At 34.7% G+C, this 18,715-nt stretch overlaps 1 protein-coding gene across 1 annotated transcript in view; it reads right to left on the reverse strand.

Moving 5' to 3' along the window:
• Nucleotides 1-628: 628 nt before the first annotated feature.
• Nucleotides 629-18,715, reverse strand: part of LOC128656879 (histone-lysine N-methyltransferase SMYD3) — a 619,924-nt gene continuing 601,837 nt past the window's right edge. The window contains exon 7 of the mRNA XM_053711043.1: nucleotides 629-1,195. Coding sequence (XP_053567018.1) covers nucleotides 1,094-1,195 — 102 coding nt within the window. The 3' untranslated portion in view covers nucleotides 629-1,093. The remainder of the gene's footprint in view (nucleotides 1,196-18,715) is intronic.

Genomic DNA, 18,715 nt, shown 5'->3' on the forward strand with positions numbered 1-18,715 from the left:
ATACCACCGGCAGGGGGGGGGGGGGGGAGAAAATTTTTTGAAAAACTCTAAGACATTCTCAGAGACAAATGAAGTAGATATTGTTTATCTTATTGAATAATGTTAAACACAATTTTTGATTGACATGCTAAGCAGAATTAGCATATTATTGTATAAACTATGCAAGGCCATTAAGCCTTAAAGTGTGTTAGTATATCTTTATTTCTTGCAACTTTTTGTCCTAAACAACAAATGCAATATGTAACATCTCTGTGTTTTGCCTTGGTTTATAAATAAAAAAAAAAATTGCATGCTCTATCTGAATCATGAATGAAAACATTTGGGTTGCATATCCCTTTAATAATACATAGCTGTGAAGTTGTAATGAAAGAGAAAAAACTATTTCACCTGTTTGTATTTGAATGTGTATATATATATATATATATATATATATATATATATATATATATATATATATACACTTATCTTTATTTTGTTTCACTTGAGATGCTTACCCCAGTTCAGAGTTTGTTTCACTTGCTAAATATACAGTTCTTACAAAAATGGAAGAAAAAAAATTCTTGGTAAGCTGAATTTCATGAACTCTCTTATAGACATGAACATTTCTAAAATAAATCTATAGACTAAGTTTGCTTCACATAGATGGAGTTTATTAATATTCAGAAAGAACAGACATGTACAGTTAGCAGATGGCTGTATACAAAATGATTCTCCTGAAAAGAGTTTACAGTATTGAAACAGAACCATTGTTTATGTAACGTTCATGTATATATGGTTTCCTTCCAATAAACAAAAATAATAATATCTGATTTCTGAAAACTGAGTGAATAAAATGCTTACGGAATGTCTAATAATTGAGTTAATTGTGAGAAAAATTGAAATATATGAAATGCATTTATAAGCTACATATATTTTTGTACAGTAATGAAATCTGAGTTCCCTCAATTTGCATATTTCCACAACAGAAGTATTCATGATTTATTACTACTTAAGGTAAAGTAATACACAACAAAAAAATGTAATTGGAGCAATATGTTCTTTAGGCAAAAAAATGTGCTGTAGCTGTGTTACTGTATCATTATGGAATACATCTCTACTTTGTTTTCATGCTGGCTTCACATTCCCTTAAAAGATCTATCAGGTCCTTCATCAGAATGTGGTCTTTTCCGTGGGTTATCTTCATTATATCAAAGGCCTGAGGAGAGATATATTAGACACAAAAATGTAATTCAGATAAGACCATTGTGTTCATATATAAAAAGGCAACTTGAATAAGAAAATTATTTGATCACCTTTATTTTTATTTTAAATAATTTTTATTGAAGTTGTGAGCAAGACAAACAGAGGAAAAATAACATACATAATTCGTCCAAAGATAATAATGAAACCCGAGCCAGGTATACATAACAGTAACATATCATGTCTTAATGGGGTGTGAGAAAGGATATGGACTGAATAAAATGGAACTTCATTTTATAACATATTATATGGCATATGTTCCCCACAACGACAAAGGGAATATTCTTCATTATCCAAACTAATGATATCAGTATGTGGGGAGTTGGCTTTTGTTTTGGCCACTCCTAGGCCATAGTATGTGGGGTGGGGGAAAAGTCCAGCGGGCAAGAGCCGCTCAAATTAAGGGGGGGAAGAAGGGGCAGGGCCTATTACGGTGCATCATTAAAGGAATAAGGAGAATGAGGATATATGGTATGGGTGCAAAAGGTAAATTAAAGATAACAAAGTAAACACATTCGAAACATATTATGATGTAAAATTAGTGAATGTTGGGAGGCATATAAGGTGACCCTCCTAGTACGAATTACCAGAGGTGTATTAAACAAACCTAAAGGCCATCATTAATACAGTTCCGTAGGGAAATGGTGTCACTATACATCTTAGGTTACTCGTGCAACAGGTTCAAGGTTGAATTCAGATAAACATACTGTTAAAGTACAAAGTTATGATATTCATAAATAGATAAAGATGTTATATTAATTAACAGCAAGCCAACTAGGTCAGTTGTATACAAATAAAGTATTAAGTAGCATTCTTCTTTGGTAGAGATCAATAATGGGGTATGTATTAGTCAGTAAGATATTGAGTCTAAAAGCATCACCAATAGTAAGCTGGTGAATTCTTAAGTCACAAAAATTATACCAAATTTTGGAAACTATGTTCCAGTATAATGTTCTGGTGAATGAACGTCTTCTTCGAAATGCAAGAGGTAATGTATGAGCTAGAAATAATTTATTAGTAATAAGTATGGTGTACGGGATTATGCAACTTCTATCTTAAGAGCATAGGGCTGCTGGATAGAGGTGAAGACGTGAGACCTGGAACAAGCTCATAATACAATATATATAACATAATATAAATAGATGGTAAAACTATCCATTCTATAGAACAGAGATGTGGTATACAATAATATAGTATGAAGCTTAATGGATAAACCCCTTTGGCATTGCATAGTGTAGCAGAATACCAGTGCCGCCCAAGTTAAATAGAATTTCAGGCATTAAAGCAGTGCGGGTCTAAAATGCTTAGTAGCGGTTGGATAAGTACAATAGTGGCCTTTCTGAAGTCGTGAGTATATAAGTAAAGAATGAGACTAAATAATCATATATCACATGTACTGCAGTGGAGGGACCATAAAGTGGAGATCGCAACTTAATTTACGCTTAATGATAAATAGATAAATGTTTTCCCCCTAAGCCTCTTAGGCTTTTGGCTAAGTAAAATTGGGCAGTGAAATATAAGGGATCATGACTATAAGGACCACTTGTGGGTCCATTAATTACTATCTTATGTAATATATTCTTTTGGTCAATATATAAACAACCTTTAAAGGGACACTGAACCCAAATTTTTTCTTTCGTGATTCAGATAGAGCATGCAATTTTAAGCAACTTTCTCATTTATGCCTATTATCAATTTTTCTTTGTTCTCTTGCTATCTTTATTTAGGCATCTAAGCTATAACAACCCATGTTGTTCACCAAAAATGGGCCGGCATCTAAACTTACATTCTTGCATTTCAAATAAAGATAACAAGAAAACAAAGAAAAATTGATAACAGGAGTAAATTAGAAAGTTGCTTAAAATTGCATGCTCTATCTGAATCACGAAAGAAAAAAATTGAGTTCAGTGTCCCTTTAAATAGAGGAAATATATACAGTCAGTTTAATACTGTTCCTAGTGTTAAATAGGGGAACAGCAATGTAAGACACTGGACAACTAAAGCAGTAATCATTCAATATGGTAGAAAACTTGAGATAACGTAGCGTACAGGTATGGTAATTATAAGCCAATACTTTTGAGGTTATTTGTTTTCACTACACTATAGCTATTAGAGAATTAGTAAGGTCCATAGGTAAAGAAAGGCCACACATCAGTTTTTGATGTCTAGTCTAAGGATCTGGGATATCAACCTTGTTTGCCAAAATAGCTGCATCTCCCTGTCCCAGCCGCTGGCAGAGAGAGACCTTCTGTAGATCACATTTCTTTAGCAAAAAAAATGTATTACTTATGTGAGTTTCTTTATTGTGCTCGTAAAAATAATAAGTCTACAAAGTCCAATACGTGTAGATCCTTTTGTGTATAGTTAGATTGTACTTGGCACCCTGATGGATGACTATTATTAGGTGAGACTGTGAATCCCACAGCATTTGAGTATATCTATCTCTATCTATCTATATATATATATATATATATATCTTGGAACTCGCAGTGTAAATTCATGATGAGAATTACATGTTTTATGTAGGACTCTAGTATATTATTAACCACATGGCAGGTTGGTCCATCAAAAGCAAGCTGATTGGGTTCAGATGATGATTTTTTCCTAATAGTATTACACAAACACTTTACAATATGTGACACTTTGAGTTGTAGTAACAGTATTTGCACATCTGCATTTACCTTGCAACAATCTTAATAAATAAACATTTAGGGGTGGATTCCAATCTAGTAGATCTTGTTTTTAGCTGTTTTTCCGCCCCCGATATGACTTTTGTTGACATCAGAATAATCACAATGCAGACAATAACATAATTCTTGTACTGGTAAAATATCCAATCAGGTATTGGAAGAGTCACCTATACGATGCATGAAAAGCATTGATTTCGGTAATCACACTCCACCCAAACATTTTCTTCCATTTAAATTGTTCCCAATGATCCATTTTACCTCCTGGAGTTTATTCAATTGTTTACAAGTAGCTCCTTTACCACTATTTCGGCCTTTAAAATAGCTGATTTAGCTTGTGGTATCCCAACCTATACTGAAAGTTTTGATCCTGGAGTCTCAGTTATTGAATAGGCTAAGTAAACACAGCCAGCAGAAGAAATTACACTCCCAGTGGGGTGCAGGATAGTTAAGCAATAACATGATCATTTTTCATTGTTCTCTCTATGTATTGAGCTTTAGTTTTCCAGACAAATACAGTATAAAATAAGGAAGCCTGTGTGTGTACAAAAAAGTGATAACATAACCCATTGTAATAGGCCGTGGTTTAAAAGCACAAAACCAGCTACTTCATATACACAAATAAACCTGAAAATGCTATTTCTCATACATTTTATACTCTGTAGCAGGTATAACAAGTCATTGAAAATACATTAATATAAAAACAATTTTACAGTGTACTGTCCCTTTAATAAATATTGAAAACAAAATGGACACATCAAATCCAGCAGCCAAAGGCACTTGCTAAAAGCTCAACATCCTCCGGATCAACCGATCACATTGGATAAACAACTGTGGTGACAACCTTTTTACCCTTTTTGATGACGATTGAATCAGGACAAATAGAAAAGGATGAATTTAATGTAAAAACACAAAGAAAACATATCTACAGTTGTGACATGCAGAATGAGAGCAGACAATGGGCTTGGATGAACCTGAAACACAAGTTAAGTAGCAGCAGTTAAGACTGCTACTTAAAGGGAAAATGAACCCAAATTTTTCCTTTCGTGATTCAGATAGAGCATGACATTTTAAACAACTTTCTAATTTACTCATATTATCAAATTTTCTTTATTCTCTTGGTATCTTTATTTGAAATGCAAGAATGTAAGTTTAGATGCCGGCCCATTTTTTGTGAACAACCTGGGTTGTCCTTGCTGATTGATGGATAAATTCATCCACCAATAAAAAAGTGCTGTCCAGAGTTCTCAACCAAGAAAAAAGCTTAGCTGCCTTCTTTTTCAAATAAAGATAGCAATAGAATGAAGAAAAATTGATAATAGGAGTAAATTAGAAAGTTGCTTAAAATTGCATGCTCTATCTGCATCGCGAAAGAAAACATTTGGGTTCAGTGTCCCTTTAACCTCTTTGTCACCTAAAATGTGGCAGATTTCAATCATCCCAATCAGATCCAATTAAGATTATTGAAAACAGCAGCTTGCGCAATGTTAAATGCGGGCAGCGGGTGCTGCCTGCTCTCCGCAAGGCTGGGTCGACAAGGTTCATGACAGCAAACCTCCTCTGTCCACCAATTGATAAATGCAGCCCTATCAGGACAGGAGAGAATGCTGGATCAGCATCCCTGATCGGTTGGTAAGAGCGGCTGGGCAGTGTGCAGAGCAGTTTTTCATGTATCAAGACATTATCAGTTGTGGTGGAAATGAGGATCAAACAAGTATTGTGGGAGATATCAAGCCTGACTATGTTTGATCCGGTATGATTGTGATCATTGTGATTAAAAACAATGAAATAACAGCTTTTTTATATACAGGTAGCCCTCAGTTTACGCCGGGGTTAGGTTCCAGAAGAAATGGTTGTAAATCGAAACCGTTGTAAATTGAAACCCAGTTTATAATGTAAGTCAATGGAAAGTGAGGGAGTTAGATTCCAGGCCCTTCTCAAAATTGTCATAAGTAACACCTAATATATTATTTTTAAAGCTTTGAAATGAAGACTTTATATGCTAAACAGCATTATAAACACTATCAAATAATCACACAACATAGAATATATAATTAAACTAAGTTAAATGAACAAAAACATTTTCTAAACTGCATTATAAACATTATGAAATAAACACACAACACAGACTTTACTTGCATTTTTCTGCAAACAGTTCCTTTAATGCATTCCTATCTGGACTGATTTATAGACAGGAAGATCTTGTTTCTATAAAAACTGCTTGATAGCTCATGTCTAGCTAGCTACACTGATTCATTTCAGCCTGCTTGTGTGTATCTTTGCTGCAACACAAGCGGACAGCTCCACCTACTGGCTTTTTTAATCAATGCACTGCTTTCTCAATGCTTTTCAATAGCAGTCACATGACTAAAAAAAAAAGGTTATTATTTTGAAACGGCACAAATTGAACCAGCGTAAACCGAGGGCCACCTGTATATATATATATATATATACATATATATAAAATTAGAATTTTGGAAAGATTGGTATTGAGGTCTTAGTTTTATAATATTTTTTTTTTTAAAAATCTTTATTTTTATAAATCTGGTTTCATAATTCTATTTTGTCTTTCAGCAAATTTAACATTAAACTTCTCTAGCTTGTGTTTAAAAAATATGTTATGCCCTATGTTCTGTAGAAAGGCCAAAAAGAAAAGTCTCTAACCTAGGTTTTCAAACTGCTGTGTCTAAACCAGTTTTTTGATTTGCAGCATTTGCAGAATAAAGAATTTGCTTTTTGGCATCTCCAGCGAGTGTGGGACAAACTCAAGTTTTACACAAAAGCAAGAAGTGTTCAATGTCGTTTTCAATACACATTAGACATGTGCATTTCATTTAGTTCTGAATCGAAATTTGGCCAAATTCGGAGATTGAAATCGATTTGAATTTCCGAATTACCCTAGCAACGAAACTAAACTAATCCGAATGCATTTATAATCACAATTCAGTATAAAAATTAAATTTAGTGAGATCTAGTGAGATAGAACAGTGAAATAATTCAGTTTGTGTAACTTGGAACCATCTGTATCTACATAACACATACCGAACTTCCGAATTTACGTATCGAATCCGAAACTAATACATCTGAATTTATTTGAATCTGAATAAAGCTAAAACGAAAACATTCAAATATATCCGAATTGGAAATGATCTGAAATGAAATTGGAAAAAACCCGAATCGCTCCGAAACGAAATAAATATTGCCACTGCGCACATGTCTAATACACATGCTCAACAGGCTTGTTGTTAAAAGGATATAAAACAGTGCTCCTTTGGTAAAAAACAAATACGTGAAGTCAAAGTAAATATAAAAAAGAAAAAGATTGTGTAAAAAACAGCAAATAACTTAAAAATGTTTTCTTGCAAAATAAGCACTTAAAGTTAGAATTCTTGTTTGCTGTTTACTAGCAGATTTTGGAAGATGTGACATGTAAGTGCACATGTATTCTCTACAATATGTTTCTATAGGGCACTGAACCCTCATTTTGATTCTTATTCAAAAACAAATAGTCAATGTGAAAATAGATAGAAGCCAGTAAATGAGTCTTGTGTAATCCCCGCTGGTAACAACATTAAATAAGGGGATATTCTGCTAGGGTCATTTAGCTGTGGTTTGTGGGTGTGTGCTTAAATGGAACGTTAAGAGTATATATCTTATTCAGAGCTGAACGATTCACCCCTGCTTGGTCCTCTAGTGCAGTCCCCTGTGTGAAACAATTGGAGTATATGTCAAAGGTTCAAATTGCAGCTGTCGTCATTGTCTCATATAATGAATCAGTCAATACAGGACTCCTGTCAGGAAAAAAATGCTCTATTGCAGTATAAAAGACAGTTTGATTGTCAATCAATAGCCTACAAAGATCCTTGTACTCACAACTGGCCGTGTTGATTGGGAATTTGATGACACCGGTGATCCTGGGCTCCCTCTCCTCACTCTGGAGAAACTTTGGTTCTGCCTAGCACCGCTCGTCACTAACCCCTCACTGAGGTTCCGGCTTGTGTACACACAGGGTAGAAGCACTGACGTCACTAGTCTTCCCGGCCAAATACGTGAATGGCTTGATGGCACACACCCACCATCTCCTATTGGATGCTCGACCCTAGCAAATGCTCCTTGTTAAGACTCTCGGAAAAACGGCAATAGGAGGCCAAAAAATGTGAACAAATCCAAGAGTCTTGTTAAAACTTTATAAATTTAATCCAAAGTTGCATTAAAAAACAAATAAATAGATCAACATGAGAACATCTTAGTGGGGTGAAAAACGCCTAGTAATAAAGCTTACGCGTTTCGGCCATAGCCTTAGTCATAGCTCATTCTAAACACACACAGCTGTGAGATTAAAAGGAACTTCCTAGACTGTGATTGGTGTAAAACTTAATAGGTGTTATTAACCCTATACTGGATCAAACAGTATGTAAATATATACTTTAGTCTACCAGGTGCATATATAAACAATAATTTAGGAAAAACAATATTAACACGGTATTGCATGAGAGTTATCTTCATTGTAACAAGAACCATGTTTTACTCGATACCTTAGATACCTAAATATGAAGGTTATAGGACATATGATGGTGACTAAATAATATGTATTGATATGATGATATAGTAACATGTAAACAGTTGCTCACTGTCAATTTTAACCAAAATTACAGGAGTACAGAGAGCATCTGTGTACTGCTCTCAGAGCGACCTCTTTTACAAAGGGAAGATAGATAGGCTGCTCCCCATTCTTTTCTTTTTTTCTTTTTTTATTGATAATCCAATAGCATAGAGAAACAATACAAAAAAACATATGCTTTTTTCCGTACACCACGCAGGGTGTCAATCGTAATCAAAAAAGAGGAGAATAAACAAATACTGTCAGCATAAATTATGCATATCATTATACAGGCACTAGAGAAATAAAAACATATCTAATACAGAATCCAGGAAAAAAATAAACAAAACAAAAAAGAAAAAACAAATATAAACTGATCAAGTAATTCCTTGATTAGCAATTTAGCACCAGAAGATAACTAAAAGGCCATTCACGCAAGATTTCTTTGAAAAAGCCAATACCTGTAATTTATACTTATACGCTATTGGAATATTTTTAGATCGGACATGACAAACAAATGTGAAAACAAACAAAAAACAAACAAAAATAAAACACCCATCCCTAGATTTTTAGTATACTATTTGTCTCCAGTATAGAGGGTAGTAATCTGATTGGATAAGCAATAAGAAGAGAGGAGAAGAACGAAAGAGTGAGAGTATTTGTTTTTGAGTAGATAAAGAAAGTGACATAATCACCTTTTCCCATTTTATAAGAAAATCTCTCATTTTCCCTTCCGTATAAATAAGTGGGTCATACTGATCAATGGTTATTTGGTATAGCATAGTCTGAATAAATTTAGCTAAACCTGGTGGCCTTCTATCTTTCCATTTCCTTAAAATCAGTTGTCTGGCTAAAAGAATAGCTGTATTGATTAAAGGTTTATTCTGCACTGAACTCTCTGTAACGAGAAAGAAGATATGAAAATAATTTAAGTTTAATTTAGTTGCTAAGAACTTATTTAACCAAAATACGACTTGGTACCAAAACTTCTGAAGTCTTGGGCAGGACCAGAATACATGTATAAGGTCCGCTGCCGGGGCTCTACACTTCGGGCATACTTTCTCCTCCCCCCCAGACCATTTGGCCATTACGCTTGGCGTCAAGTAGGATCTATTCATAAGCCTCATGTGGGATTCTCTTAATGAGGTAGCATTAGTATACTTTAAGGCAACCGAAATGCTCTTTTTAAATGCTTCGAACTCTAGATCTTCAAAATCAACAGCCCATTTTCTATACAAACGCATCAGATTAGGAACTGCAGCTTGATCTGTTAACAGTTTATACACTGCTGAAATAGAATGTATTCCCATACGGTGATGACTTATGATAGGGTCCAATGGTCCCAAAGACCAAGTAGAATTCTCCCTCCAATCTAAACTCGTAATATAATGCCTCACCTGCAAGTAGGCATAAAATTGTTTTTTTGTTTAGGGTAAATTCAGACATAAGTTGATTAAATGTTTTAATATTTTTAGTCTGAGGTTCTATCAGCTCAAAGATATATTTTAGACTATTCTTAGACCATAATTTGAAAACGTATAAATCACAGCCTGGTTTAAAATCAGGGTTACCTTTAATTAGCAAATATCTGGAACTGGAATTATCCACTTCCAGAGTTTTGCAAAGTTTCATCCAGGCTTGGATTATATTCTTAAATGTAAATTGCGGTATCCTATATTTAGATAATGGTTCATTCAATTTATGAAGAAGTGCTTTAAGGGAGAAGGGACAAATCATGGCCTCTTCCTCCTCGAAATTTGTAATATAGTTCTTTTCAGTAAGCCAATCTATAGCAATTTTTGACATACAGGCCCAGTTATAAAATTTCACACATGGAAGTGCAAGGCCACCATCTTCCTTACTGTGGGAGAGTTTAGCTATAGAGATACGTGGTTTCCCTTTTCCCCATAATAATCTAGAACACAAGGAATTAAAAATTTTAATATCTCTTCTGTTCAAAAACATAGGCATATTTTGCATTACAAAAAGTAACTTTGGGAAAATGATCATTTTAATCATGGTAACTTTTGTTGATAAGGTGAGTGGGAGTCTAGACCACATTTTAAAAGATGTGGGAAATTTCTCCCATATTGGGGTATAATTTTGATGGTACCACTCTTCTGGATTGCTAGAGAAGACTATTCCCAGATATCTTTTTTTTATCTGCTAAGGCAAAAGGGTTATTCACAAAACTGTCCTTTCTCATGATGATCCATAAAATTTCTGATTTTTTAAAATTAATTTTATAGCCTGAGAAGGAACTAAATTCCGATATTAGTTCTAAAAGGCAAGGGATATTCTTTTTTGTGTTACCCATACAAAATAGTATGTCATCCGCATACAATGAGAGGACAAATTTCCTTTTGCCTAATACTATCCCTTCTAATTCTTTTCTGCATCTGGCTGCCAGGGGTTCTAATGATAAGTTAAATAGTAAAGGTGATAAAGGACATCCCTGTCTAGTACCCTTCTTTAACGTTATATTAGATGAGAGAGTGCCATTAATATTAAGAAAGGAGATCGGATCATTATAGATAAGCTTAATGAAACTAGCGAAGTTACCTGTAAAACCAAATTTACCTAAGGTAGTGAACAAGTGATCCCATACAATGGAATCAAATGCCTTTTCGGCATCCACTGTGATTAACGCAAAATCACTGAATTGATTTAGGCCTATTGTTCAGTTTGGAATGTTCAATTAAAGTCATGGCTGTTCTTATATTTTTTTAGCGATGTTCTGCCTGTCATGAATCCTGTTTGATCCGGATGGACTATCCCTCCTAGTATTTTTTTAAGTCTATTTGAGATAATAGTCATTAATAGCTTGTAATCTGCATTTAGGAGGGAAATGGGGCGGTATGAATCCATCGATTCTGAGTCTCTATCTTTTTTTAATATGAGTACGATATTTGAAGCCGAAAAATACTTAGATGGCTTGTTTTGAGTTTGATAATAAACATTAAAAAGAGATTCTAACCTAGGGGTGAGTTGTACTTCCAGTATTTTATAAAATTCTGAGGGGAGATAGTCTGGGCCTGGTGCCTTTCCATTAGCTAAATTACGTATTGCCTTTGAAATCTCTTCGGCTTTGATCGAGCTGTTAATAAAGCCCAGTTGCTCTTCTGTAATCTTGGGTAAGACCACCTTCTCCCTGAACTCATTACGACTTTTTTCATTAGTCTCTTCTGCTGAATATAATTTTTGATAGTATGTCTGAAACTGCATTAGTATATCTGTTGGAGAATTATATCTAATCCCCCCTCTTATTTTTGGCTAAACTGGCTAAAAATTTAGAAGATTTAGAACTAGCTCTATCAAAGAATGCTCTATTTTTAAGGTCAGTTTGAACTGCTTGCTGACTAAGAAAAATCTCCCTAGCTTCTTTTGCCTTCTGATATTCAAGCCATTGGTCTTTGTCAGGTTTCTTAATATATTCTGTGTATTTCTTTTTAAGGTTATTAGATACTTGTAGCTCTTTTTTCTCTATTTCTTTTCTTTTTCCTATCATATAGGCCCTAATTTCTCCCCTCAAGAAAGCCTTCGCAGTTTCCCAGAATATTTCTACTTTGGGAATATATTCTTTGTTAAGATTTTTAAATTCCCCCCAGTTATTTATTAACCAGTTCCTGAATTTTATATTTTGATATAGATAAGAAGGGGAAAAAACTTCACACATTTTTTCTTACCATAGAGGGAAATTGAAATAGAGAGGGAGACAACTGCGTGATCCGAGATAAGGATCTTTTTTATATCAGTAATAATATCTAATCGCAGCAACGAATCACTGATGAGGAACATATCGATCCTGGATAGAGATTTATAAGCCTTGGATTCACACGTGTAGTCACAAGAATCTGGGTTTTGCACCCTCCATATATCTTTTATATTAAGATTTTTAGCAAAACTAGAAAGTACTTTAGCTTCCCTCGTATATCTACTATGTTTTTTTAACATTAAGCCTATCTAGATAACAATTAAAGGTCATATTAACATCTCCTCCTAGTATATATTGAGCTTCGACATATCCAATAAGTTTGGCATATAGGTTTTCCCAAAAGCTTGGTTGAACCTCATTGGGAGCATAAATATTACACATAATGAAGGGGGAACCCTGTACCTCCATTTCTAAAATTAAAAATCTTCCTTCTGGATCTTTGATCTGAGAAACAATGGAGTAATCTAACTTTTTATTAATTAGTAAAGCCACTCCTCTCTTCCTATTTACTGCTGGTGAGTAGATTACTTCCCCAATACAATTAAATCTCAATTTTTCTGATTCTGAACTGTTTAAATGCGTCTCTTGTAAGAAAGCTATATCTGGACTAAAACTTTTAAGGTAATGAACCACCCTTTTCCTCTTAGCTGGAGAATTAAATCCACCCACATTCCAAGATAGTATGTTTAGCTTGTCTAACATTTAGTGTTTAGAGTGCTCCCCATTCTATACAAATTTAAATTCATTATGGAATATAGAATATTAAACATTAAATAGATATTGGAATAAAAGGTAAAGTATACTTTTGTATTACTATACCTAGTCCCAGTAATTGATCATATCATACTGGGAATTTAAGCCGCCTGGATGTCTGCTTTCCAAATGGAAGATCCAAAACATCTCTCTTTTATATAAAAGTTTTTCTTTGTCTCCACCTCGCTTTGGGGTGACCACCTGTTCTATTGCCTTCCACCTGAATGCTGACAAGCTTTTATTGTGTTTAACCACAAAATGTTGGACAATAGGGGTGGTGGCTTTGCCCACATTAATAGAGCTAAAGTGTTCCCTTATACGTGATCTAATGTCCCTGGTGGTGAGGCCTATGTATAGTACCTGACACTGTTGATTTATTTATTTGTTTTTTAACGCAATTTTGGATTAAATTTATAAAGTTTTAACAAGACTCTTGGATTTGTTCACATTTTTTGGTATTCAAAAACAAATACATCAAAACATCACGGCCTTAAATTTCAACTAATGGATTGTTCACCATTAGGAAACAGCCCTAAGCATAATTCGTCTTTTTTTTTTTTTTTTTTAACTAAACTAACATTTTATGTATAAAAAATACATGCAAAATGGACACTTTTTTTTTGCATGTGCCCCAACCTTGGTGCTAATTGACCTATTACTTATAATTGAATCCTTAAGCAGACAAATGGAAAACTTTTGTATTGTAACTAGGCATGGATTTATGTGGCTAACACTTCTGTTTTTTTTTTTTTAATAGCAATTCAAGACTACATAGCTACTGGGAATGAAATTGTTTCCTGCAGCTATTAATGTATCTGTGGGAGAGCAGTGTATCCTACAACATGCATGTGTTATAAGTTCCATTATGCATAATTTTGAATTTCGTGTGCAGTTGTTAATGTTTTCACACATATTTACCTCTTCGCTTGATTTTATATAGATCCACATTGGAGAAAGCTGGATGAATTCTGTGGGGATTCTGTCCCTTAACTTCTGACTGGGAGAAATGGAGGTTTAATTTCCAAGTCAAGAAACTAGGGATGATCAAGTTTCTTGCTGATGTTACAGTATATATTCTACATTCTAATAGATCCCTCATACCCTGGTCACTTACTTTTTAATTGTATTTCCTCTCATCATAGACCAAAAACAGAGTTTTAAAAACTTTGACAAATTGTCATTTGCATAGTTTTTTTCCCTCAGGCTATAAATGTTGTGAATATGAATATTTCTCTTATTTCAAGAAACATAAAACTCATTGTTTTTCCTTTTATGATTATAGAGCAAATCATTTTAAATTTCCAATTTAATATTATCAGATTTGCTTAAGTTTCTTGATATCCTTTGTTGAAGGTGTAGCAATGTATTGCTGAGAGCTAGCTGAACTTATCAGGTGAGCCAATGACAACAGGTATATAAGGGCAGCCACTAAACAGCAGCTAGGCTCCAGTAGTGCATTGCTGCTCCTGAGCCTACCTAGATATGCTTTTTCCATAAAGGATAACAAGGGAACAAAGCAAATTTGATAATTATTATTATTATCGGTTATTTGTAGAGCACCAACAGATTCCGCAGAGCTATAAACAAATGCAGAGTACAATAAAACATTTATAAAGATCAAACGGGTAGAGGGACCTGCCAAGAGTCACACTGTTGTAGTCAGCTCATAAGAAGGCGATCTACAAACAGTTGGACTCTTAGGCTTACATGCTAAGGGGGTTCAGGGGATAGCAATGGAGGAGAGGAACTGGTATAAAGAAAGGTTAGTGTAGGTTGTATGCATCCCTGAAAAGTAGAAGAGCAACATGTAAAGAAGATGAGCCTGGCAGAGGCATTCATTATGGATTGTAAAGGAGCTAGGCAGCAGCTGGGGAGACCAGAGAGGACAGAGTTGCAGTAATCGAGGCGGGAAAGGATGAGAGAGAGTGGATTAAAATCTTGGTTGTGTCTTGTGTAAGGAAATATCTAATTTTAGAGATGTTTAGCTTGAGGTAGTGAAAGGACATCCAGGAAGAGATGTGAGAAAGACCGTTAGTGACACGGGTTAGCAAGGAAGGAGATAGGTCTGGTGCAGAGAAGTAAATTTGGGTGTCATTGGAATACAAATGATATTGGAACCCATGGGACTTTATTAGGGAACCTAATGATGATGTGTAGATTGAGAAGAGAAGGGGACAGAGGACAGAGCCTTGCGGTACCCCGACAGAAAGTGGTGACGGGGCAGAGGAAGCCCCAGAGAAGTCTACACTAAAGGTACGGTTTGACAGGTAGGAAGAGAACCACGAGAGGGCTGTGTCACAAATGCCGAAGGATTGGAGGGTTTGGAGCAAAAGAGGGTGGTCAACAGTATCAATGACTGCGGACAGATCAAGGAGGATAAGCAGAGAGAAGTGGCCTTTAGATTTTGCTTTAAGTAGGTCGTTGGTAACCTTAACGATTGCTGTCTCTGTGGAGTGATGGGGACGAAATCCAGATTGCAGTGCATCAAGGAGGGAGTTTAATGTAAGAAAATGGGATAGGCGTGCATACTGTATACTAGCTTTTCAAGAAGCTTTGAGGCAAGAGGGAGGAGGGAAATAGGGCGGTAGTTGGATGGGGAGGTTGGATCAAGGGAAGGTTTTTTTGAGGATAGGTGTGACCAGTGCATCTTTCAGAGATGAGGGAAATATACCGGTGCTGAGGGAGAGGTTGAAAATGTATGTGAGTATAGGGGTAAGGGTAGAAGAGAGGGAGGGGAGTAGCTGTGAGGGGATAGGGTCAAGGGGACAGGCAGTGAGGTGAGAGCGCAGTATAAGTGCAGAAACTTCTTCCTCAGTAACAGGGTAGAAAGATCTAAGTTTATGGCTATGTGAGTTGTGGATGATTGTGAGCGTTTGAGGGGGTGAGAGAATGGAAGTATGTTGAGAGCTGATTTAGTTTCTGATGGAGTCGATTTTGTTAATGAAGTGGCTGGCAAAGTCTTGAGCTGACAGAGAAGTTGTATTAGGAGGTGGGGGTGGGTGGAGAAGAATATTGAAAGTGGAAAACAGACGTTTTGGGTTTGAAGAAAGAGTAGAGAAGTAATGTTGCTTATAGAGATTAAGGGCAGAATAGTAGGATTTCAAGATGAATTTGTAATTAAGAAAATCAGCTAAATTAGAAAGTTGTTTAAAATTACATGCTCTGGCTGAATCACAAAAGAATATATATATATATATATATATATATATATATATATATATATATATATATATATATAAAAGTAGAAGCATAGAGACAAGACCTGGTGTTGATCCCTGTAGTCCCACGCCACAAAAGCCAGCTTATGCCTGATCTATCGTGATGAATTATTGCATGTGAACAAGGCTCCAGTGGGAGCTGAAACGTTATGCTTTGTATTAAAGGAAGGTGTGTTGCTTAAATCTCGTGTGCTGGCTTTTGTGGCGTGGGACTACAGGGATCAACACCAGGTCTTGTCTCTATGCTTCTACTTTTGTCTACATTTATCTTGGCCGTGCATTCGAGTGGTTGTTACATTGGTGAGTGCTGATCTTTCTTGTAAATATATATATATATATATATATATATATATATATATATAAATATATTAATATTTCTCATGCCTGGAATAATTTGTTTTATTTTTTATCACACTTGCATTTTATTGCACATTGCGTGATATATATATATATATATATATATATATATATAACACGCCCACATTTTTAGTAATATATATTGTAATTTGCATTTTAGAAGTAATTTTTCTGATGTTGACACACCTTATTTACAGTTTGTTTACACCAAAACAAACTTCTTGTATGTTTTTATTTGTACCTGGCGAATATATTATTCAATTCAATTCATATATATTTTGAACTGCTCCGTTTTTGTAGTTGGCCTAGGATTTAGCCCAAATTTTTCAAAAGCAAGATAGTAGAGTTTGAAAAATTAGTATAAAAAGTATTATAGTAAATACTGGTTTACTTACAAAATAATTTTCTGCAGACATGTATATCTGTAATTTTAGGGAGATGATTGAAATTTCTAAGAGGGTTGCACAGTATAATAAATGAACATATTTTAATTGCAACAATAAATGTCCGTATTAATTATGTGTATGTTTGGAAGTCATTTGGGTCCTTATTAAAATGATATCGCTTTCATTTTAAACAAACACACACAAAAAAAATTGTTCAGCTAAACAGATTTTTGTGTGCTACGCTGAACAAAATCTGTAAAAAAAAAAAAGTGATGTATGTAACATAGTAGATGAGGTTGAAAAAATACAGAAGACCATCGAGTTCAACCTATAAAAATCAAATATACTTACAAAAAAAGCTCCAGTTGAGCGTAAATTAATCCCACTTAAAGATGACCCATTTAATACAAGCAATTATATCCATGAATTCTGTTTCTAGGTAGAAATGTATCCAACCCATTTTTAAATGTATCTAAGGTATTGGTATTTACTACCTCCTTTGGTAATGAGTTCCACAATGTTATTGCTCTTACAGTGAAATAAGATTTCTGTTGCAGGAGATTAAATCTCCTTTCCTCCAGCCTTAAATTGTGTCCTCTTGTCACAAACAATTTTCTAGGAAAAAAACAGAGCTTCTGCCATTTCTGTATATGGGCCTTGAATATATTTATATAAAGTAATCATGTCACCTCTCAAGAGTATCAATAGGTGAATTAAAATGGTCTTTATTTAAGCACAACAAACAAAGCAGCGACGTTTCGGGAGCATCCTCCCTTTGTCAAGCATAAAACATTGTGGTAACAAACATCCTAATATACCCTCCCCCACCAGAGGGCAGCAGAGAGACAATTTCTTAATTTACAAAAATTCATTTAACCCTTTCATGTCTTTCAGGTTAACACAGAAAATTACCACATAAATATACAACAAAGATACAGAATAAAAATATTAAAAATATTATAGAATAATATGTATACAAAACTGACCAATAAATCTATAATCATAATAGATTGATACAATGTTTACTATATACACAGCAAGGATAAATTCTTTGGGCATAGGAATTACAATAAAGGATGAGATATTGGCAAAGATACCATTGAGAATTATGTATTAGTAACAACCATAATTTTTATTTTCAGTGAAGAATATTAGTATAGAAAGTTCCAAACCTGGTATTATATATTATTATAGAAAAACAGACAAATCCCAGTCTTTGTTAAGTCCCACTGGTTGCAGGGTATTCAACTGAAATATACAAAATTTCTTCCTTTGATGAAGCATTAATTCCCTATTACCACCTCTCCTAGGGCTGGGGACAAAATCAATTACTTGAAAACGGAGTTGATTGATGGCATGGCCTACTGAGTTAAAGTGACAAGCTATAGGAGAATTTTTATTCTGTGTCCTAATAGAGCTTTTGTGCTCAATTATTCTGTCCCTAATGGACCTAGTCGTTTCTCCTACATAGCTCCGCCCACAAGGATATTTAATGAGGTAAATGACAAATTTTGAGTGACAGGTACAGAAATTCTTAATCTGATATTTTTTCCCTGAACTGGGATGGTAAAAAACAGATCCTTTAATCATGTTGCGGTAACATGATCAATATAATACCTTATAATCCCTTTAAATATCTCTCTCACTATTGATGTCAGACTAACTGGTCTATAGCTTCCTGGATCAACCCGGCTTCCCTTTTTAAAGAGTGGCACCACATCAACTGTACGCCCATACTGGGGTACTATGCCTGAGGATAA

Source organism: Bombina bombina, chromosome 4 (genome assembly GCF_027579735.1).
Source record: "Bombina bombina isolate aBomBom1 chromosome 4, aBomBom1.pri, whole genome shotgun sequence".
In the NCBI taxonomy this organism is placed as follows: domain Eukaryota; kingdom Metazoa; phylum Chordata; class Amphibia; order Anura; family Bombinatoridae; genus Bombina; species Bombina bombina.